This window comes from Idiotropiscis lumnitzeri, chromosome 9 (genome assembly GCF_059441095.1).
Source record: "Idiotropiscis lumnitzeri isolate Australia: NSW breed Sydney's pygmy pipehorse chromosome 9, RoL_Ilum_1.0, whole genome shotgun sequence".
Classification (NCBI taxonomy): domain Eukaryota; kingdom Metazoa; phylum Chordata; class Actinopteri; order Syngnathiformes; family Syngnathidae; genus Idiotropiscis; species Idiotropiscis lumnitzeri.
Genome location: NC_142399.1, coordinates 8,459,358 through 8,483,436, shown reverse-complemented (window position 1 = coordinate 8,483,436; position 24,079 = coordinate 8,459,358). Strand labels below are relative to the sequence as shown.

General features: G+C 40.7%; 1 protein-coding gene across 2 annotated transcripts in view; it reads left to right on the top strand.

Moving 5' to 3' along the window:
* Nucleotides 1-1,025: 1,025 nt before the first annotated feature.
* LOC148330113 (cGMP-dependent protein kinase 1) overlaps nt 1,026-24,079 on the top strand; it is a 91,506-nt gene continuing 68,452 nt past the window's right edge. Inside the window, exons 1-2 of one of the 2 annotated variants that reach the window (XM_088304898.1) lie at nt 1,026-1,493; nt 15,631-15,797. In XM_088304898.1, coding sequence (XP_088161024.1) covers nt 1,237-1,493; nt 15,631-15,797 — 424 coding nt within the window. In that variant the 5' untranslated portion in view covers nt 1,026-1,236. Of the gene's footprint in view, nt 1,494-8,191; nt 8,784-15,630; nt 15,798-24,079 lie in introns of those variants that run through there. The other variant, XM_088304897.1, reaches the window with a different exon arrangement.

Below are 24,079 nucleotides of genomic sequence, written 5' to 3'. Positions count from 1 at the left end.
GTACTTAGAAAATACGTCATTTTTTGCGAGACCCCCAAAATGGCTGATTTGTCCAACCGTTAAAATTACATTGTCAAAGAGCCGTTTTCAACATTAATACTTGAAAACTCCAATAAGTGTAAAAGAGTATCGATTCGAAATAATAGAATACATGTGTGAAAAAAATTACATTTACCAAATTGTGACACAGGAGGTTTGTTCCAGACATCATCGATAAGTATATGTATTTATTAGGGGTGTGCATCTCTCAATTAAATTGTTCGACATGTACCTCGATACGTGCATCCGGTACGACATGACTCAAGCATTGTTTGATTTTAAAGTGGATTGAGCGATTCGGTTTGGTGCAATTCAGTGGCTCAGTTCGATACAATGTTTTTTGTTGTTGTTGTCATTTCCATACATCAGTGAAATGAATAAATTTGGTTCGATTCAACGCACTCACATTTTTTTAAATCAAAACAATTTCCGATTCGAAACGTGTTCACACCTCTAATTTACAGTACATGTATTTATAAATTAAATAAAACCCATAGAAAATATGCATTTTTAAAAGTATTTACCCAAGAATTTGATCAATGTAATTTCTATTATTTTATTTGTAATTTATTTTCCAAAACAATATTCAGGCGTATGTATTACTGTTTTTTTTGGTGTTTGTTTACAGTTCAGTAATTCCTCGCATTTTATCATGACAGACTCCTCTTGTTTTGAAATAACAGAAGAGTGTCCAGCATGTAAAACACTTCCAAACCGTGCAAAGCAAACCAAAAAGATTTCTAAATGCTCACCATTGAAGTGCAACATGTTATCTGCGCGTGCGTGTGCTGTTTAAAGATGCGCAAATATTTGTTTGTGTCTTTTTTTTTTTTTTTTTTTGCAGGGCGAATGAGGAAGGGGAGGGGGGAGGAGGGTGGACGAGTGCGTGGCCGCGAGCCCACGAAGAGCTGCTGTCATTGGTTTTCTCAATGAGACCCCCTCCCTCCCTCCCTCCCAAGAAAAGAAGACAAGCCGAGCGAAAGCAGGCTTCGGCGGGCTAACGTCGCTCCATCCGGCCGCTTCACGCCACGCTTTGCTCGGCTCATCCCAACAAGTGGAGCCGGGGGTGGGGGGCGAGGAATCGGGGACGGACGTCTTTTTTTACCCCCCTTCCCGTGGAGTCGACTTTTTTCCCCCCCTTCCATTTCATTTTATTTTTATTTTAGGCGGTGTGGTGGGAAACTTGAAGCCGCCAGCATGAGCGACCTGGACGAGGACTTTGCCAAGATCCTGCTGCTCAAGGAGGAGAGGATCCGCGAGCTGGAGAGACGTCTTCTGGACCGCGAGGACGAGGTGCAGGAGCTCAAGAGGAAGCTGCACAAGTGCCAGTCGGTGCTGCCCAGCGCGCAACTTCTGGGCCCGAGGACCCGGCGCGCGCAGGGCATCTCGGCCGAGCCGCAGACCCACCAGGACGTGTCCAGGCACACCTTCCGCAAATACGCCAAAACCGACTGGTAAGCATTCTCACCTTCAACTTTCTCATGAATGGGGAGGGGGGTTGGGTTGGAGGGGGATGACGCAGCTTCTGTAAAAGGGCTCCTAATTGATCAGATCCATCACGCACGGTCCCCCGGGAGGGGCGTCCGGAGGAAGTGTGATGCATTATTGGCTTTTAGTAGCCCAAGTGCATGTCTGAGGATATTTAATACTCCATTAGAAGAAGACACGGCGCACCGTACCGGACCATATGCTTCCTGTCCTATATTGGGAAAGCCGCTTGAACGTTTAGTCCACATTTCCTCATATCCACTTTAAGGTGCATGCTCAGTGAACTACAACAACAACTGAGTCATACGAGAAACATTTGTTCTCCTACTACTGCCACTTTTGATGGAAATTCATCATATTGAATAAGCGTAATAAACTGTTTGAACATTTATGTGATATGTGATGTCCTGAAGATCCATGCACTAGTACACTTTTTGTCCTGACTAGTAGACAGTTAAGCACACTAGTTGAATAACCGTGTTAATAGTAATGTTATTTCCTCTAATTGTTCCACCTTTGGCCAACTAGTATGCCCATTCAAAGCCCGTTAAATGTCCATGTACTAGTATGCTCTTTGTCCTAAGACAATTTAGAGCACTAGTAGAATAACAAGGGCACACTAATAGAATGACATCGTCTTACTAGTAATGTTTTTTTTCTCTAATTGTTCCACTTTTGGCCTGAGAGTACGAATATGAAAAAATATATAGAGTCTACTTCCAGTTCAAGGCGCATGTACTAGCACACTCCTTGTCTGCACTAGTAGGATGATTCAGAGCACTAGTGGAATGACACAAGCCCGCTGATAGAATGACTTTGTCCTACCCGTTGCGTTATTTACTTTTATTTGTGGACAGTTAGTATGACCACGCAAAACTTCTTGAGCATTTAATCAATGTCCTTGATATTCATCGTAAAGTCCATGTGCGGGAATGCTCTTTGTTCTCACTAGTAGACATTCCCACTCATTAGGAAAATGATTGTCGTATTAGTTGCATTTTTAACAATACTAGTGTCACTTTTGGTCTACTATAGTATGGCTATAAAAAGCCGACTTCATCCAGCTGAAGGTCGAAGTACTAGTAGGCCTTTGGATCTCCCCACCAAGACAATTCAGTGCGCTAATGAAATATTTTATACCTAGTGCATTACATATCTGCACACTATTTGACTACTTGACTTGTCACTTATCACCCACTAAGCATCAGAAATGGGTTTTAAATGGACCCAGTCCAGGATTTGCAGCCCATGACATTTGGACAAACCATTAGGTACACCCCCACAATCCTGTGCAGTGGTTGGTTAACCATTGAGCCCTCGTTTGAACGTATTTTACATGAAAAAAAAAATGATGGCACCCTACTAGGCAATAATGTCGCAAAGCTTTATCTTTTTAATTTACAATGTTTCCCAATGTTAACTTGAAATCTTGGATTAAGTATGATATATTTGAGCGATCATCATTTTTTTTGTACAATACTGTACTTATAATGTTGCGCTCTGAAACAATGTGCTATCACTTTAATTGTTATTTATATAACACACATAAATCTCATCGTGTATTTTCCCCCTACTGTAGCTCTCGTGATGATATCTTGGGATGTTCGAAAACACTTTTTTTTTCAGACCGATACTAGTACGAGTACTCACTCTTTGATATCAAGTGCCAATACCTTGAGTACTTTTGATATATAAAATTTATGACAAAAGTTGTAAACAAAGGCCTTTCATTCTGATGCATATGACGATTTGCCGATGTTTCAAAACTTCTGCAATCTAGCGCCAACTACTGCAGAGGAGGACTTACTTAATGCTATTTTTTTTTCCTGCTTTAAGTATGAGTTAATGGTATTGGCATGTCATTGGAAATATACTGCAGCACAAAACAACCCTAATTTTTGGTTGGGTGAAATTGGCTTAAGTTGTGAATTGGCCCATTTTTCATCCCAACAATTGCTGTATAGTTGACAAAATATTGTGAATTACTCTCTGATTCCCACTCATTATTCAAAGTCTTTTTTTTTTATATTCATGCGTTATTTTGTTCAAGAAATTGTGGAAAATTTTACTAAAGTTAATTGTAAAGTTTGACAAAATCAATTGCCCAAATTAAAAAAAAAGATGAATATTGAAAAAAATCAAAATGGGAAAAAATAAAAAAATACAACCCCCCCAAAAATATTTGAAGTTCTTTAGTGAAGTAGTTTTTCTATAACTCTGCAAATAAAACAAGAATGAAAATAAGCTCCTTGTTCGACTTTATTTCACTAAAACAATTCCTCAAAATCTTGGAAACAGAAAACCAAAACAATTACACAATGATTATCCATCCATTACCTTTCTCTTGAGAGCGCTAAATACTAACGCCCGAATATAAATGCCATAGACAGGCTAACAAAACCAGCAGCAAGGTCGCTGTAATTACAAACCTTTAAACAACTAATATTTGAACAAAAATCATAGCAACATGTGAACACGAAGCAGGCTCACAGCTGCATATTATTTATCATCTGCAGAGAATGAGTAAATTATTGTTTTTTTGGGGGGGGCGTGCAGGAATGGATTAACCGCACATACTAAATATACAACTTGTAAGTGAATGATTGGATAAATTTCATTCTGTCTCTTAAATCGTTGATTATTTTATCTCAGACAGACAAGGTCAGTCATTTACCTGACATGTTTCGGAGACAGTCTTTCACCGAAACATTCTGAGTGTGCCTCAGAAGATGGCGAAAGAATGTCGCCGAAACATGGCAGGTAAATGACTGACCTTATAGTCTGTCTGAGATGAAAAGAACCAACGATTTCAAATTGTAAGTGAATGTTCAATTGTAGTAGTTAAATGAATACCTCTCGGATATTGTCAATTTAAAAAAATTGCTTTATTTATTTATTTATTTTTTTGAAGACAGACTGTCTAATCCATGTCATTCGATTGAGCAGGTGTACCTAATATTGCGACCGGTGAGCATGCCCGAGCAAAAGATTCTCTGCTAACTGGCAGACAGTGCGGCTTGATTGTGTCAGATTAATGAATTTCAATCGAGACAAAAGGACGCGCGGGGCAGGTCCTCATTTGCAAACTTTAATTGACGCTTGGACTGAGAACAGCGGCAGAAAAACTCCCCGAAGGCTTCTGGAAGCATACAGGACAAAATGTCTTCGGAAACATTACGACATGAGGCCCTGGCGTGTAATCCTACGTGTCCATATGCCGTGAAGCAGAAACAAGCGGCGGTGACGTAATGTGTTTTCTCACTGCGGGCACCTGTGTCATACATGTATGACATGATGTGACCCCCCCACCACCACCACCACCACCAGCCCCTGAGCCACTTTTGCCATATTCCAGCCTCGGCGCAAGGCCGTGGCACCAGCCGTCATCGGATTACCGCGCGGTGGAGCGAAGGATCCTGTTTCTATTGATCTGCTTAGGAAAAGGGCTGAGCTTGGATGGTTGGGGAGGTGAAATTTAAAGCCCAGAGGTGCTTTGAAGGACAGTGAGTGGGCTTTTTTTTCATCATGCCCGGATGTGTGTGCACGTGTGTGTGTGCTGAGGGTAGTGGGGGTCACAGCTTGAGTCTATGGGTACCTGCTGACTTCAACTTTGTTTAATCGTTGTGCTGTCCTTTGTTAGAAAGTGCTCCTGTTCAAAGCAACTGCTCGGTCACGGCGAGTGTAGTGGTTCACATGGTGTGGGTAAGGTTTTTAATGTCCTGTGCACGGCCAAAATTAAATACGGGCGGAATGTTGCTCGTCGGGCAGTGGTGGGGCAAGCATTTGGTACCTCGGCCTTTAGTTTTGGACCAACACGAAAACTAAAAAAAAATAAAATAAAAAATGTTCGTTCATGAAATAAAAACTAAAATGCTTTGTAAAAAAACTAAATTACATCTTATGTTGATAAAACCGACTAATAATAGAGAAATAAAATTTCCGTTTTCGTCTGTGTCAATGAATATCACACACAAACTTTTGAGTTTAATTTCAAATGTATTTATTTTGACATTGCTGTACATATGCACAGAATAAGGGAGTTCCGTTGTTTGAGATTTGTAGTTTACTTTATTTGATTACACAATATTTCTGGACTTTTTAAAAAATATTATACTCGACAAATACTCCATTTATTTAAACAAATAATAAAACTAACGCTAAAACAAATGAAAACTAAACTTCAATGATGCACTTTTGGAAACTGAGTTCTGCTAAATACTAATTAAAATTTAATTCAAAAGAAAAAAGTGATAAATAATAAAAAGAACTATAATGAAAAATTCCAAACTATTATAATCCTGTTGGGGACTGAACTGACTCATTCCACCTCTTCATACCAATGTTAGCATGTCACATTGATAGAAACTAGAAGCACAATTATACCGTTTTTACAGCGCCAATATCAATAACGTTTATTTGTAGTCAAGGAGGCTGATGAGCGATATTTGGAGGCGATATTCATTTTCAGTGGAAGGGAAAATAGTGGCATCAAAATTTAAAAACATACAAACTCCAACTCTTGACTTTGTTAAAATATCTTAACCTAAAAATTATAACAAGACGTTCAGGAAGCTTCTAGGGTTTTCAGCCTGTCTCAAAAAGCTAAATGGATACTTAGACAAGAAAGAACGTTTAACAAAACTTCAAATTAACTGAAATGTTAAACTGTTCACTTATTTTCGTTTTAACTTCAAACAAAATCAAAAGTTGCTATTCATCGATAATCGGCCCTGGCTGATAATCGGTCTATCCCTAACAGGGAAACCATCGATAATGTACAAAAAGACAATATGTCAGCACTTGTATATCATCTGGGCTAGTTTAGAATTAATTGTTATCTTATAATGTCAAATAAATAAATTAATAAATATGCTCACTGACAAGAATCACTTCCTAACTAGCTAACTAACTATGTAGCTTACTTGCTAGCTGACTAGCTCGCTAGCTAAACTACTTTCTTTTTAAATCAAACAGGACATTTTAAATAAACTATTACTTTATGTAATGTGAAGTTGCAAAAGTTCTTGTACTCTGTATTGAAGTTGAAGTACAGATACGAGTGTTAAAAAATAGAAAGACTTGTGTGTGTGTGTGTGTTTTTATTAATGGTTGCTAAGGCAAAAGTTTCCCTAATTGTGTTGCAAATGAATTCATACTCAAGGACTCTTTTGGAAAATAGTGCATTCCAGTTGCTTTTGTGCAAATGAGGTCTGTCTTTTTTCCATTTTTTGCTTGGATCAAATCCCTCCCGCTTTTTTGCATCTTTTGTGTTTGCTCACATAAGCTACTTGCCAAATTGTCCTCCTAAGCCATCACGTGGTGTTTGCATGACAAGAGGCATGCCATCCCTTGTTGTTGGTGGGCTGAGCCGCCACTCTTTTTTTTTTTTATTAAATCCTTTAATCCACCACTAGAGGGCAGCTGTGCTCTTCATTTAGCCCAGTCTTCATAGATCATCTATTCTCAGGACATGTTTTTAGACTGCTTTTCCTTTCAGCAACCAAAACAAACAAAACAAGCAGTTTATTGTCCTCGCCGGCATGTTGTTCTCATTCTCGCCTGTGTAATTGCGATTTTATTTGAAACCCCACTAAGTCTCCATCTCGTCTGATTGGCTTTGACACTTTATTCCTCCGCTGAATTTGCACGCTAGATGACTTTGGAGATGTGCACATGAGGCTCAAGATGAGACCAGGGGACGTTTTTTTTTTTATTTAAAAGACCTCGATACAAAGGAGAAATTTTTATATTTGTTACCTTTATAAATAAACAGAAGAAGCTTCAGATTGATGCAAATGCTGCTAACATCCATCCATCCATAATTTGTACCGCTTCTCCTCACAAGGGTCGCGGGGGTGCTAGAGCCTTTCCCAGCTGTCTTTGGGCAGTAGACGGGGGACACCCTGAACTGGTTGCCAGCCAATCGCAGGGCACACGTAGACGAACAACCATCCGCGCTCACACTCACAATTCAGAGTGTCCAATCAACCTGCCAGGCATGTTTTTGGAATGTGGGAGGAAACCGGAGTACCCGGAGGAAACTCACGCAAGCGCGCGGGGAATAGGTAAACTCCACACAGGCAGGCCAGAGCTGCAATTAAACCCACGACCTCTGTACTGTGAGGCCATCGTGCTAACCAGTCGACCACCATACCGCCCATTGGTGAACATGATTGATTAGTTAGTGTGTTGGGTACTTCTGAACTTTGGTTGGTTTTGATTACCAGGAAGTTTATTCCTTGGTGAATTTCTTGGTTTAATATTCCCTTTATTAGTCCCACAATGGGGAAATTCGAGATTCGAACCCAGGCCTCCTGGGGAGACTGGGTCCTGAACGCGGCGCCTTAGACCACTCGGCCATCCTGGCAGCCAATTTGATTGATTTAATAAGGTACTACTAGTTTGGCCATGATACGGTGCTGTAGCGATTGGATGGCTGGATTTACCATCTTAATCTGCATTCATTCACATTCTGCACCGCCCCTCGGGTTCCTGTAGGCGCCCTTCTCTGCATGTGGCTCTCCGTCTGACGTGCACGGAAGACGAAGAGGAGGTGGGGGGGAGGTAGAGAGAGAGAGAGAGAGAGAGAGAGAGAGAAAGAGAGAGAGAGAGAGTCTGAGTTCGTGAGTGATAGAGAGCGAGAGCGAGAGAGTGAGTGAGTGAGAGAGACCCAGAGAGAGTGGGTGAGTGAGAGAGAAAGAAAGCAATTGAGAGAGAGAGACCGAGTGAGAGATACCGGAGCAAACTTTGCTCGGTTGGGACCAAGCCCGGCATGTCAGCCGCGGGATCCTGCGCTGAAAGCACCGCGTAAACGGACTTGGAGGGGTGTTTAAAAACTGAAAAATCAAATAAAAGAGGCACAGGCTATTGATGCCGGATATAGTTTGCGCGCGGCGCGGCAGAGCAGAGGAGCGAGGACACCCACGCGAGTGGAAACTTAACGCCGACATGGGCACCCTGCGCGATCTGCAGTACGCGCTCCAGGAGAAGATCGAGGAGCTGCGCCAGCGCGACGCGCTCATCGACGAGCTGGAGCTGGAGCTCGACCAGAAGGACGAGCTGATCCAGAGGCTGCAGAACGAGCTGGACAAGTACCGCTCGGTCATCAAGCCGGCCACGCAGCAGGTCCACAAGCAGAGCGAGCTGCACTCGGAGCAGCAGCGCACCAAGAGGCAGGCCATCTCGGCCGAGCCCACCGCCTTCGACATCCACGATCTCAGTCACGTCACGCTGCCTTTCTACCCCAAAAGCCCACAGTAGGTGCAACACGCATCGCCCCCCGCCCCCCGGCCCCACTACCTGTTGTCTGACTTTGCGCTAACTGTTGCACTCGAGCGTGCAGCTTGGCGGTGCGTAATGCTGCGGGAGGCGCAGCAGGTGGAGCACCTGTAGGTCGTGCATGCGTTGAAAGTCTCCAACGATTAATATTTTAGAAGCATTTTGTTTCTTATCACGTCTTACTAATAAGAAGTATTATTCTTTTAGGCTGTCATGGGTAATTAATGCTGAATTCATTTTTGGAGGGTTGGTCTGTTTGAAGAGTTGATAAGGTTGGGGAATTAGTTGATTGAGTGTGTGGACTGATGAAATGTATCCATCCATCCGTTGTGTAGACCGTTTATCTAGTTCAGAGCTGCAGGTGAGCTCCAACCTATCCTTACGTTTTGGGCAGATGAATGCGAATTTGTCGCCAGTCAATCCCAATGCACAGACAGACAGTGACGCTCATATTGAAATTGTCACTGAGTGACAACTGAACAACTGCTGCACCCTTCAGGGGAACGCACCACTGCAACGTCAGTGGGGAGTAACAAAGTATAGATACTTCATCGCACTTCATACTTTCCCAAAAAGAAGACAATTAATGTTCCACTTTCCTAAAAAAAAAAATGCAATTAACAAGGTGTCGCACAAGGAATCACACTTTGCTAAAAAAAGAGGCTTAACCAGACAAGTTGCACTTTCCTCAAAAGAAGACAGAGCATGGATGTTACTTGCACTTTTATTAAAAGAAGACAAATCAGACATGTTAGACTTTCCTTAAAAGAGGACAAACCAGGAATGTTGTTCTTTCCCCAAAGGAAGTCCAATCATGTATGCAGCACGCCATAGATGTTGAACTTTTATAAAAAGAGAAAACAGAAACATTGTCCCTTCCTATAAAAGAAGACAAACCACAGCTGTTGTTTTTTTTCCTTGACAAGTTGAGAAGCACAAAGAAAGCCAGACCATCGATTTTTTACTTTCCTAAAAAGAAGACAAACGAGACATGTTGCACTTTCCTGAAATGAAGACAAACCAAAATTGTTGTCCTTTCCTAAAAATAATACAAACCGTAGATGTTCCAGCCTAAAAAGAAGACCAACTCTGTATTTTGCAGTGTTCTCTTAATATTTCAAACGGTTTGTTGTTTAGTCTGCCTGTCAGCCATTGAAGCGTTACGCAGAGAAGAATATGGTGGTCAGGCAAGTTGTTCAAGGGTCATTAAGAGGAATCGAACCCGGGATCTGTGGGTGACAGGTCACATAATTGACCACTCATCCACATCTGTCCCCTAAACGTCTATTTTGGTAAGACGCCGCGGCGGAAGGTGAACGAGGGATCTCACGGGAACCAGACAAAAGGCAGTCTGATTCAGCGCGGGAGAATTTTCCACACGCTGGCAGCAGATTTAGTGGAGAGCTTTTTTGGAAGGACTGAAGTGTGCCAAAGCGTGTTTAAACAAACTGCCAGTACGCTGACAAAGAGTTCTCGCAGGCCCCCGGAGCGTGTTTACCTTAAGATTTGACTATCTCTCCTCCTTGAAGACTCACTCCTTCTTTCATGCTCACTCCGTTTGGCCTCTTGCGTCAGCAAAGCTTTCGAAAGGTTCGAGTTTGCCTATGCCTTGTTTAAAATAAAATTCCAGATTATTTTTCAATAAAAAAAATGATGTGACCACGATTAATTAATTAGCTAAACTGCAGGTTCTTTCATGAGGTCAAGTTTGTTGGGTGGTTTGTTACTGCTTAGTTAATTGCGTGGTTAGATGGTTGTGTGGTTAGTTGTTATTTTAGATATTTAGTTTAGCGTTTCATTTATTGGTTGCCTATTTGGTTGATCAATTGGTTGATTGGTCGGTTGCATGGTTAGTTTGACATTTGGTTGGTAAGGTTAATGTTTTCTTATAAGTTAGCTGGTTGATTCATATATTGGTTAATTACTCAATCGATTGGTTAATTGTCTGCTTAGCAGATTAATAATTAATGTATTCTGTTTGTTCATTGGTTTATTTATTGATTGATGTAGTTGGGTGCTCAGGTCATTAATTGCTTGGTTGTCTATTTAATTAGTTAGTTCTTTTGGTTACTGTATAGTTAGTTGCTTGGTTACCTGGTTGGTCATTTGGTTAATTGGTTAGTTGTTAGTAATTGGTTTGTTGAAATTATTGGGTGGTGAGATGGTTGTGCGGTTAGTTTAAAAAAATAATTTGCTTAGTTGTTAACTGGTTAGTTGCTTAATTGATTGGTTAGTTGGTTGATTTGTTTATTGGTCCACTGTCTCAGTCAGTTAGTTTTTTGGTTGGTTGGATGAGTTATTAGGTATTTGTTTCTTATTTAGCTGGTTGATGAGGTAGTTAGATGTTTGGTTGTCTTTTTAATTAGTTGTTGGTTTTCTGGTTGGATAGTTGTTTGTTTAGCTGGTTGGTTAGTTTGGTTGCTGTGTGGTTAGTTAATGAGTAGGTTGGTGGTCTAGGTTGGAGTGAGTGTTGATTCACTCGGTGAATTTCTAAAGAAATTGAAAGAAGTGTGAAGTGTCTCGGTCCGTGTTTTTATGATTTTTTTTTTTTCATAGACACTTAGCACAGGAGAGCTTACGCAACCACTCTCCACTGTTTACCCTGCTCGTGCATCGATAGCAGGACGGTCGCTAAGAGACACATCCTTGCAGAGGTTTGAATTTTTATTATTAGTTTTTTTTTTCCAAGTGAATGCAAATGTAAAATAAGATCTGCTGCACTTTTGAAAATGGAATGGTTTTCTCCCCGAGTCAGTCAGGTATTTATTTAATTATTTTTTTAAACTGCGGCTCACTGATACTTCAGCACAGAGAAAGAGAAGAGAAGATAAACACAAGCAGAAGATGTCTTATCTAAAAACATGGCAAGAGGCAAAAAAAATGAAACAGACAAACAAACAACACTTCAAGAATGCCATTAAAAGTGAAGTTGGTTATTGTGCGGCGCGGCTTAAAGGTCACCACAAAGCCTGCTTTGGAAATCTACCCCCCCCCCTCCTTTTTATCTTAAGCACTTTATTTGGCTTTAAACGTTCATAAATAAATGCAAGAGTCTGGACGCGGCCACGGAATGTGATATAAGGACAACTCGCCCCAATGAAAATTTCATTGCAATAATCATTTGCGCACTAAATCTTTTATGGCGTGTGCCTTTACCATTAAGAGTCGTCCCACTTGGCCTTTTAGTGGTGTTCTGATGGCATATTTCTCATCATCAGACTGCTGGTAAATGATCTCCCCTCTCTTCTAAATTCTGGCTTGCTTTTTGAGGGTTTGGGGGGGCGGGTCAACTGCCTACGTTGAGCAGATTCCCTTAGTAGCCCTTTAAGGCCAGGCCAGGAACCATATTTGGTAACTTGGTTGGAAAATGGCTGACACTCACAATAAGGCAGTAGAAACATGGAATTTCTCTCAGCCAATCAGCAGAGACAATTCGATGTCATGAAACAAATTGCATTGGACTGAAGTGTCATTTTTAATTTGTGGAATCAAATCAGAAAACTTGAGTCGAAGTCTCATGAGATTTGCTGACATCATTTGTTTTTTGAGGCACATTTTTTAACAATCATTACAAAAAAAGGTTCAAATTTTGGGCTTTCTAGCTTTATAACAAAATACATTTTATTAATTATTAGTAATTAACAAATTATTAATAATTAATTTACGAAATACATAGTCTAGCTAAAATTGTAATCAAAGTGTGTTTTTGAATAAGGCATTATTATACTGTACTTTGCAAAAAGACTATTTTCAGAATAACATAGAATGTAAAGATTGAAACTTTTTTTTGCCACATTTCTGCTTTAATTCAACGAACATTGTGCTGCTCCTGGTGTTTGTGTGTCGGCTACAAGTAGACGACGCTACAGATATGTATGACGACGGTCACAACTTTTCAGAAAGCTGCAGAAATTGTGGTCTTTCTTCGCATATGATAAAAGAAATATATGTATAATATGGTTTATTATGCTCATTTTGGGTTGATAATGGGGCGAGAGGTTTGTTATTCTCTTATACACTAAGTGGTATTCAATTTGTCTTCGTCCATGTTTTTTTTTTTTTCCTGTGTTATGAAGACGTCGCCATTGTAATGTTTGATAATTATTGCATTTGGCCGAGCGGTCCTGTTTTCCTTTCATTCGGCTCACACCCACTCCATCTTTGTTACGAGGCCCACAGAGAGGCGAGCTCTTCCACTGGCGCTTTATTCCTCAGCGTCTCCCCCACTTTTAACACCACCCGTTAAATGCCCCCCCCCAACCCCCCCGCTTTTAAAATAGCATATTTTGTCCTTTTATGGAAAGCCCCACTTGCTCTGCTTAAACATTGCCATGCAGTCCACTGCATCGCCCTCCCCAAAATAGAGGAAGGCTGATTTTGTTATTTTTTCTTTTTATTGGCGTCTGCTCAGTGTCGCCCCAAGAGGCTAAACATATAAATGTGAAGAGGCGACAAACCTCCCGAGTGCGTTTCCACAAGCTCCTGAAGCAGAAAATAATAGATTTAGAATGTTTTCCCACTTAGTCATTCACATTCTGTCTTACCTCACCCACCATGTGCTCTTTAACAACGACGTCATCACCAAAGCCTTTCAAAGAGTCCCCGTGCCCTGCTGAGAAATTGACAAAAAAAAGTGACATTAAAATAGAAATAGAAGTAACGCCCGCATCTGCAGAAATCTCCGAGGAGGAGCTTGGGTATCGTTCTCCGGAGCCTTTAACGCCCACCGCAAAGACTTTAGTCAGCTTTTAGGGAGTGGGCAAGGCTGTGAAAAGCTTTTGTAGGTGACAATGTGCCAAACGTCACCTATAGACGGACACATCTCGCCTGTTGTTCACTCGCGAACATGATGCGCACGTGAGATAAGCTCAAGTGAAATGGAATGTGATGAATGAATGGGACGAAAATGAGACGAGGCCCATCTCACAAAGGGTAAAATGAAATCGAGACAAGACAGGGGAAGAAGTTTCGGAAAGACAAAATATCGACTGTTCGAGGAGAAAGGTACGATACGTAATATGGTGGATGACATTGTGCACTTTCTATAACACTACAAAATGGAGCCGAGTGCTGTAACGAAGTCATTGGTGTCGAGCAAGTCTCAAGTCAGGCAATAAAATAAAATAGATGGATGTGATCTTATCTAATTTCTTTTCATCTTTCGAGACGGTTTGAGTTGTGGTCAGGGACGATGAAATGTCACGAGAGAAAAAAAAACTAGTACAGTCAAAGGGATGAGGTAAGATTCAATAAAGATAAATGAGATGAAAGATGAGGTAAATTGACATCTCATCTTATTTTAATTTTTGAGATAAAATGAAATGAGATGATTTTGAAGGGAGTTGAGGAGCCTTGTTTGGTCACAAGCAGTGCTTTGCCGCCATTTTGTGGTGTATTGATGCCAAGAAATGATGTTGAAGTGAGTAGATGTGCTTCATTAAGACAAAAGTAGTGCTTATACCTCCCTCTCATGGAATCTTGGTCCTAAGGAATTATGTTAAAGTGAGTTGAGGAGCATGATTTGGTCACAAGCAGTGCTGTGCCTCCATCTTGTGGCATATTGGTGCCACGAAACTGGGACGTGAGTTGAGGAGCTTCATTGAGACAAAAGTAGTACTATGACACTGCCTGGTAACAAGGAACTATGTTAAAGTGCGTTTGTGCCATCTTGTGGCATCTTGGTGCTGCGGAGCTACGTTCAAAGTGAGTTGAGGAGATTCATTTAGACAAAAGTAGTGCTTTGCCTCCATCTTGTGGCATGTTGGTGCCAAGGAACCATTGTGAAGTGAGTTGCGGAGGTTTATTTAGATAAAATCAGTGCGCTGTTACGTTCCTCTGACCTCTATAGTCATGGAACAGGGAACACTCCTGGGTCCTGATATTAAAACAAAAATAGCTTGGCAAAGACACGGCATCCTCAGGCATGTAAAACATTATTTTAAAGTTTGAATCCAAGCAATTTATTTACTGGTTTATCAGTGTGTTTTGAAATTGTTGTTGTGAGAGCGTTTGTGTCACAGCGCTACAGGCTGTACTTCAGCGGAGGCGTTTGTATATACAGTCATTTTTTATTTTATATATATATTTTTTTGTGTGGGGAGGCTAAGAAAAATCAAAATTCATTCCTGCTGTTGTATTTGAGCGCCTCTGGTGATGAGAAATGTAAAGGCCAATGAGCACAAAGCAAATCGGAGGCAGGTCCTGAATAAATGCAGAAAAGGCTCGCTTCTTGGCGGAAGAGGACTATTTTTTTATTTATTTATTTTTTGCTGCTGCTGGATTAACCTCGATGCATATCATTAACCTGGCCCGTCCCGCAGAAACAAAGCCGACACGCTCCGTCGAGCGAGCGACTTTGATCACTATTCACGATGTGGTCAAACTTCTTCCCTTCTTGTTTGGCAAAGATCAAGTGGCTCCTGCGCGGCGTTCAAATGAGTTGACGGGCCCTCTCATCATGCTCTCCGATTCCGTCTCGGCATTGAGCGCGTTCGTCGTGCGCCCGGCTGCACCTTGACAACGCCGCATTAGCCCTTACAATTAATTGTTTGTTACGCACTTGCGGCATGCATTCGTTTCTTCGGTGCATGAAGGCCGACTTGGCCTTCAGAGTCGCACCCTTGAATGGAAGCAATTAACATGCATTCAGTGTTGCCGTTGATTGACTTTGTTTTCGGCGTGCTGCATTCTGGAGCCACACAAGTGAATCGTCTTGAGGATTACATTTAGTTTAATGCTAACAAACAATGTCAAATGCCATAGACTGGCTAACGATGACATTTCGAAGTCTGATCTGGTAACGCCACCTTCTGTTTCATCTCCAAGGTCTAAGGATCTGATCAAAGAGGCCATCCTGGACAACGACTTCATGAAGAACCTGGAGCTGTCGCAGATCCAAGAGATCGTGGACTGCATGTATCCCGTGGAGTACGGAAAGGACAGTTGCATCATCAAGGAGGGCGACGTTGGTTCGCTGGTGTACGTCATGGAAGGTATGAGCACGCACACAAAAGTGCATGAAAATTTTTTTTGGGGTTGTTTATTTTTTCGATAGGGGTGAAATAATAATGTGAGAGACTGCTGCACTGCTTTGTTTAGATCTATGAAAAGATATTTTGCAGCAGTAAAAATATGATCAAGTGCGCCAATAAATCCTTTTATGAATCACTGGAGAGATGAGCACACAGAATATACAGCGGCAATATCTGTGCCGCATTAAATATCATAATTCATTACTGACTACGAATGGGCATACTTTTTATGTCATTTTTAACTTCTAAAAATGGAGTCAATCGAATGTTTATCGCAGGGAATCCATTTCAGAACCAACTCCAATAGGTGAAAAAAAATATATATAATTTAAACACTTAGTAATGAAAATGTTTCAGCATCACACTTTCAGTATTTATTAGGCTAATAACATAATTGCCTAAGTCGTTTTTTTACATTTTCAGAAAACAAGATGTTCCATGACTAGATGCCCGAGAATCCACACAGGCATAAAGAAAAAAAAACACAAGCTTTTATTGCTGTTGCGACAAGTACAACTTAGGCAATTATGCATTTAGGCTCACCAATTGAAAAAATAAGATATCTAGAAAATACTGTTCAAATTATAGTGTAGTGCGACAGCCTATTTTTGTATTTTATTTTGTTCATTTTTTCCGAAAATGTTTTAGTGTTAGTTTTTATTTTTATTTTTACTTTTTTTATTTTTATTTTTATTTTAAATATTATTTATTTCTTGGGTGCAAGATTAAAAAAAAAGGTCAGATTAAGTATTAAAAACTCAACAAAAGTTATTATTAAAAAAATATGCTGGTAACAAAATTTTGTATGGTGATAAAATAAACCTGGCGTAAAAACGCCCGGGTGGCTACAAAATACAAAAACATAAACATACATAAAAAAAATGATATGACAAAATTATGGACATTTTCACCACACTTGTAGTTAGGTTAATTTTGTAAATATAAAAAGTGATTTCAGTTAGTTATTGTTTTACTATTTTTATTTTTTTGTTAACAAAAATGCTTTTTCAGTTTTAATATTTTTTTTATTATTATTATTATTTTGTTTGTTTTCGTTAACAATAATAACCTTGGTCTTTGTACATGCATGTGCCTTTAAGAGGCGGACTCTGATGGGCTGTTGTTTGACATCTGCACCCTGCAGGAATCTCTATGCATCATCATTCCGATCTACTTGCTCAAATTCGCCCCGTTTATCGGAATGTACTTTGTCTACTTTAGTGTCCTATACGCAGACTTAATGTTACAACTAAAGATTTACAATCGACCATCGCGGACAACCATTGCTTGCAAGTTGCGTTGATGTGTGCGTAACACAAGAAGCAATAAACCGGCGTCTTGTGAAACGATATTACACTGAAAGGTCAATGACATACTTTGGAGAATGCCGATATTGATCTTTTCATCTCACCCACATTTCCTGGAGGTTCGATTTGTCCTGGTGGTATTTTGAGCGGATCTATTGGAAAAAAGAATCAGACACAGCTATTTGAGCCAATTTTTTTTTTTTTTTAAATATCAACACCGTGCTTTATTTTCTACATGCCTGTCAGGCGGAGCAGACAAAGAGTATTATGATGACAGCAGGAATGTTAAATGCTGCTTTTGTTCCTCATCGAATCATTTGGGGTGGATTAGTACCAAAACATTTTGTGAAGGGTAAAGTCAATCTGACTTTAAAACAGGATGACATCAGGGATATGAATCAGTCGGACAAAGTTCCAACCTTTCTATTAGCGGCATTGAAAACTTTTCTTTTAGCATGCGGGTGACAGCATGCCACCAATGTTTTTCAATGTGTTGCCTTAAATTTTAGACTCAAGGCGTAGTTGAGGTTTAATGCTTAATTCTCCTTAGTTTTATTCGGCAGTTTTACAGTACAACTGGGAGTGATAAAAAAATAGCTTGAGGCTTGCCTGTTTTGGAGAACTCTGTGAGTGAGAGAGTGACAACAGGCACCAAGGATTATTTTTAGAAAATGTGTTTTTACGAGTTTACGTGTGCTTAATTAGCACGACAGTGGTAGAACAACATTTTCGCTGAAGGAAGGAAATTTGGTAGTGCCGATGAGCTTCCGAATGCCACGCAGCATTGGGCTCTACTTTTGTAAGACATTTGCGCTCGGCGTAAAAACTGCCGCGTCTCGATTTTCGTGCCAGGGCAAGTCTTGTTGATCGCGTGCATTCCGACAGACCGACAGCATTTTCTTTTACACAGCTGACAATCTGTTGACTGAAAGAATACTAAACTTTAAACTAGCTCTGAGCTGGTCTAAGTTGTGGTGCAGGTGGTGTCACGCGATTTTGGTGGATTAGATCGAGGCGCAGACAGATTCCGTCTGCTGATATGTTGGGTGGATGTAATCGTATTTCATTCATAAATAATAACAGCGTGCTTCAAGTCCCCGGAAATTATAGAAATAATGCATCATTTTTATCATCATCAAATTGATTGTGTATTTTTAACACCAATCATTTGAATCAATTTCCGTTTCTGGATTGTCAAAGTCTGTATATGCCTTTTCTGCACTTAATTTAAAGTGAATAAAAGGAACCACTTCCAATGGCCAGGTAGCCGGTAGTGTTCACTCTCATAATAGCGCAAGCGCCCCTTTCCAACTGCGTCTTTCTAACAATGACTTCATGTCGCAACATGATTCAGTTAGCAAGATGACTTTTTGACAAATCCAGTTTGGGTTCTTGGAAGGTTTTTATTCCACTTGACATTTCCCGATGACAGAGTGGACATGTCAAGTCTGACAACATTCAACTACACATTGGATGGAAATTCTGAGAGCAGTGTGTGGGACATGCCAAAATCCCGTACAAATAAGGGAAAAATGGATCAAATAAAGGCAATATATATTTAAGAGCGTCTTATCATAACAACTCAGATTTCAAGATTCTGCTACATTTTTGTAATGACTGAGTGATTCTGATGAGGACACACACCAAAGGCACTTTACAGAAATATTGACCCATTCCAAAAATTAATGTTCCTTACAAATGTGGCCCCATTCAAGAGCGTAAGAAGCAGACTTTCAAACAAGCCGTAAGATGTTTTGGCAAGTTAGAACAAATGATCTGCCAAACACTAATTGACTTTTTGTACTTGATTTTAAAATAATGTTCCTTTAAATGTGGGTTGGTCTGGAAAAACCCCAAGCACGCCCACGATAAACGGGGGTTCAACTGCATTTACTTTGTCAATGTTGACCTATGTCTAATATGCTTCCTTGCCATATAAGGAGGCGACATAGAGCGGATTCAACACTCAAGCAGCGAACTTTGCCAACTTCCGAAATGCGCGAATGAGATTGTAAACAAGGACTTCATGGATCCTTTATGTGTACTTCATTGTCATGGCGTGGCAAGAATGACATCACTCGCTTATCTGCGACACGCAGACAATGACGCGAGCTATCTAACGTGTCATCATGCAGATAAAATGCAAAAAAAAAAAAGGAAGCGCCCACCGCTGATGAGACGCTCCAAGCAAATCAGGGATTATATCTTTGACTATAATTACGAAACGCATTTGCTTATGGCGAGCATTGTGATGGCAGAAACAATACGCCTGGAGATGTTGAACTGGAAAACAAAATCTGGTGTCTATTGTTTTTGCTTTTTTTTTTTTTTTCCCCCCATAGAGTTTTGCTAATGAGGGTTGATCGTGGCTGGAAGAAGATGAACGTCCTGGCGGTTGCCTCGTCATTTTTGGGCTCGCCACTGACGTGATGAATCGCGACATACACCATGACGTGAAAAAAAAAAAGACACATCTGCACGTGACTTAATTGTGGAGGGACTTTGTGATTTGAAGCCGATTGGAAATGTGTCAACTGCCATATTGCGATATTGACATTTTTTGGGTGTGGGATCCTTTGAGGGGGATTATGTAGATTGACAGGTTTCACTCGCTCGTTTATTTGTTTGTAAGGGATCATGGACAGAAAACACAAAAAAAATAAAGTGAGCAAAGTGAGCAGAGGTCAGCTGCCACAGGAAGTAAATAAAACTCAGTTATTTTTCTAAATATCATAGATATATCACAATTTTTTTTGTCTATAGAGTAACCCTCACGATAAATAGGTGTTGGTTGTATTTACAAATAAACATAAATTATTGCATATTATTCATACCTGTACAGTAACAAAGTGCATTTCTGTTCTCGGCCTCTGCTTCATTTGCATAAAATAGTGTCAGGCCACAAACTACAGACGCTTTGTCTCAAGGTCCGTTTTGGGTCTGCGTGACTTTTCAATCCGCGGCGACTGTCCGCCGCGTGTCGTACGTCACTGCGGCAGCAAATAAAGTGTCGCTCGCTCGCCTCGCTGAGCGTTAGTGTTTTGCTGTCGGGCGAGGAGAGAGTGTCTGTCACGCATGGTTGTCGCGAGGCAACGGTGAGCAAATTGTTTGTCAAGAAGTTTTTTTGAGAATTTAGTGGGATTTTGGATGGGAAAGAATATATCGTCTATACCTGCAGTCTGGCCAATATTTTCATTAACACATTTATTACCATTGACGGCTACAGACGTCAAAAATCCATTTAAGTGCTCTTGGGACTTTAAAATTGATCTGATGACAAATAAAATGTATTATTATTATTATTATTATTTAACGACAGTTACAATGATGTAAATATTTCATGCGAGCGCAGAACTGACATTCCTCGTGATGGGTGCTGTTTGATTATTTTTTTATGACTATTATAAAATGATAATGACGCTTCATTTGGGAAATATGCCTATGCGCGTGGCGTGTCTTTGTCTATCCCACAACATTTTTGAAAGCAAAAATAATCCAGTTCTACCTGCAGTGCCTAACCTTTTGTATCATTTTCGCCCAAATTCTCCTGAGAAAAGCGTGATCTTTTTCCGTCACAGCCTCCCCGGTTCACCTCGGTCGTTTGCATGAATCATCGTGAGATCAGACGAGCCAGAAGGGATGCCGGCTCGCCCGCTTTGATGAGGTGCGCCATCATGAACTTTTGTTGTATTATTTTGTTTGCCCACGTGGCTCCTGTTTAAAAGACAAACCGTAACTCACCACAAAAGTGTTTCCATGGAGACAAGAGCCGCAAACAGCCAGGACAGGTGGCTAATGCCGATAAGTAATGGAGTCGTGTATTGACAATAAAATAACCAGAATGTGCCGCGCAGTCACCATTAAACATAATCAAATGCAAGCGTGTATGCAAATAGACCCGAACCCGAACCCAGATGACACCTGTACTCCGCACCGTGTGGCAGTGCAAACAGTAACGCGTGAACCGACGGACTTTAATCCACAGCACTGGGAAAAGAGATTGAAGGATTTGTTTGGATGACATAAATGCAGAGCAAGACTGGGCAAAGTGAACACGACGGGTTCAATTGCTGCAGATGGGGAATTTCTTTTTTTTTTTTTTTTTGGGCAAATGACTTGGAGAAAAAAAAGGGCAGAATAATGAGCTTGCCTGGCAAGTTGAAAGTAAGTAAAGGGACAAATTGTAAACAAAGAGACATGTTCGCATAAACATAACGAGTTACTGTAGTAAAAACTTTGACTCTTTTTTTTTTTTGTGTGTGAATGAACATTTCTTCAAATAGACACGACGGCTTTCGGCACTTATGATGCTCCCTTATGGTTTGGAATGTTAATTTTAAGGCTAGTGTTTGCTTTTGTGTTACAGTAAACAGATTTTGGTTTTGAGGCTGTGCAGTGACGTAAAAATACGTCGTCATGTGACACCGGTAGATACGCTTAAAACCTTACTTCCTGTTTTTCAGTTGATTATTTTATACATATGGCCTAGAAGCATTTTTTTCTATAACTATTTACTGAAACTATGACTTTGATACTGTGCTAGCATAGGCTAGTGAAAGACAATGTTATAATCTGATTAATGTGAAAATTCTGGCACTGGATGAATAGATTTCCATTGTACCTGTAAACCCTCACTTGCTTCCCTCCAAAACTACAAATGAGTATTACAGATTTTTTTAAATTTGAGGATAACGTCATTTTCCAAGTAAATAATCATTTTCTTATTTCAAAATCATGTAGACTAGACCAGTGGTGGGCAAACTACAGCCCGGGGGCCACATGCGGCCCGTTAGACGTTTTAATCCAGCCAGCCGAACTTCAAAAAAATTAAATGAATAAACCAAGTTTTTCAAAGACATATATTGTTGTAATGCTTTTGTTCACTTTCATTTAAAATTAAATTTGGTACATGGGTGCGTCATCCATTAAAATGTGCCACCCTCAAATAGCTCGTTCTCGTTTCCATCGAGGAACCAACCAACACTATTTCACTTCACAGACACAATTCTTCACACGATGACATTTAAGAGCCCAAGATGATCCTTTTATCCCCACAAGCACAAAGAACTGATTTACAAATTCACTTTTGTGTATCGGTTTTAGTTCCTCACCCTTAAAAAGTTTTAAAGCCAAAGAGTAGTGGTGGTTTTTGGATTTACATTGCAGCCTAAGAACAAAACAAATACATTCCCTGGATGAAGGTGTCTGCAGTGATACCGCTGATACTGAATTATGCATGTTGTCTTTTAGAGAGCTGGCTGGCGGCTTGCCCTCGTGCACATTTTACAAGCTGGAGTAAGTGAGGAGGCAGAGCGGGTGGGTGTCGGGCGGGGTAATACAGAGCGGAGTGTGTACAAGTGGAGAGCCTGAGTGCTCACTGTACATTGACAGTTTCTATGTCGGGCTTCCATATTCAATGCGGCCATTGATGCTCGGAGCACTTTCTTATTCAGCTCCAAGTGTTTGGAGGATTTGTGAAAACCTTCTGGATTTGACAGGTTTTTGCCACAAAAGTCCCCAATTATTTCATTTTTTTGCTTTGACGTACCATCTACAAATGTAGCAAGCTGACAGACTGCTGTCATTGAAGGCTGGCTTTGCTTGACACATTACGATTGCGTAATCGTATGTATGCCCAAAACATGCACGTTAGTTTCATCAAAAGTTCCAGGACTGCTGGGTATGAAAATGGAAATGAGTTCTAATTCAATTCGTAGTAATCAAAAGTTTGTTCGCGTGACGATTCCGTTTATTGAGTCATCTTGGGACAGAAAAAAAAAAGAAGGCTCAGCTATTGGTGAGGATGCTTAAAGAATCTGACGACGTGCAGGGGAAAGACTGCAGCGAGATAAAAAAATTGAGAGCGAGCCCTCACCGGGATTTTGTGGGCTCACTTCTCGTGGAGGCTTCCCAGAATCTCTGGAGAGCACTTTCTAAAAAGATAGAATTGCGCTGGAAACCAGCTCAAATTTTTCTCAATTCCCATCCAGCGCTATGATGTTCTTCTTGGCAAGGAAGTGTCAGATGCTCAGGGCATTTAGTGCAGGCATATCAAGGTAAAGCAGCCATGAGTTGTCGTGCCGCAACGTTCGTCTCTTAATGTTCACTCAGCAAAGCAAACGCCGCAGGATCTCGTTGTGTGGGTTGACTGTCTGGCCTATCTTTTGTGACAGGACTTTGAGTTTTCTTACACTCCTCTGAGAAAATGGATGATTGAATGTGTGCGGTTTTCTAAGATATACAATAAGTATCAGTGTCTACCTGCTCACCACTTGAGCGGAGTTTAATCGCTCTGCACTCAAGCAGCTGTTTGACATGATTGTGCGCGTCTTTAGTTCAAACAACAGCTGAGAATTGAAAATCCCAGGTGTCTGATGGCACTTCTTCGCATCTGTATATTTTGTCATGGGATCATTGCTTTTGGCTTCCTCACGCACCTTATCGCATCTGTCACCTTGCACTCCAGCCGACGGGCTGAAAAGCAGACGCCGAAATGGCTTGAAGCGCCCATCATTTGGGGTGCTTGTAAACGTCTTAGTCTCTCTGACTCACAATAATCATCAACATAATTCAGCGAGAGGATGGCTGATTTTAAACTCGTTGCCGTTTTAGGAGCTCTGCTATGGGGTTAATTTTTCCGATTTGTGGTAGAGTTTGACAGGAAATACCCAAAGAGCTGCTGACAAACAACAATTTTGTGTTGGCAGTAATTGAACAATGACAGGAGTTGATAAAACTTGACCAAAGTCAAACGATGTCGTAGAGCAACGGTCAGAAACGCTTGGTCCTCTGGGACAACGATCCTGCAGATTTTCTATCTCTCGCCTGATTCAAATTGATAAACTCATCAGCAAGCTCTTCAGAAGCAATCCTGATCATTTGAATCAGGGAGCGCTGGAAAACATGCAGCATAGGTGCTCCAGAGGACCGGAGTTG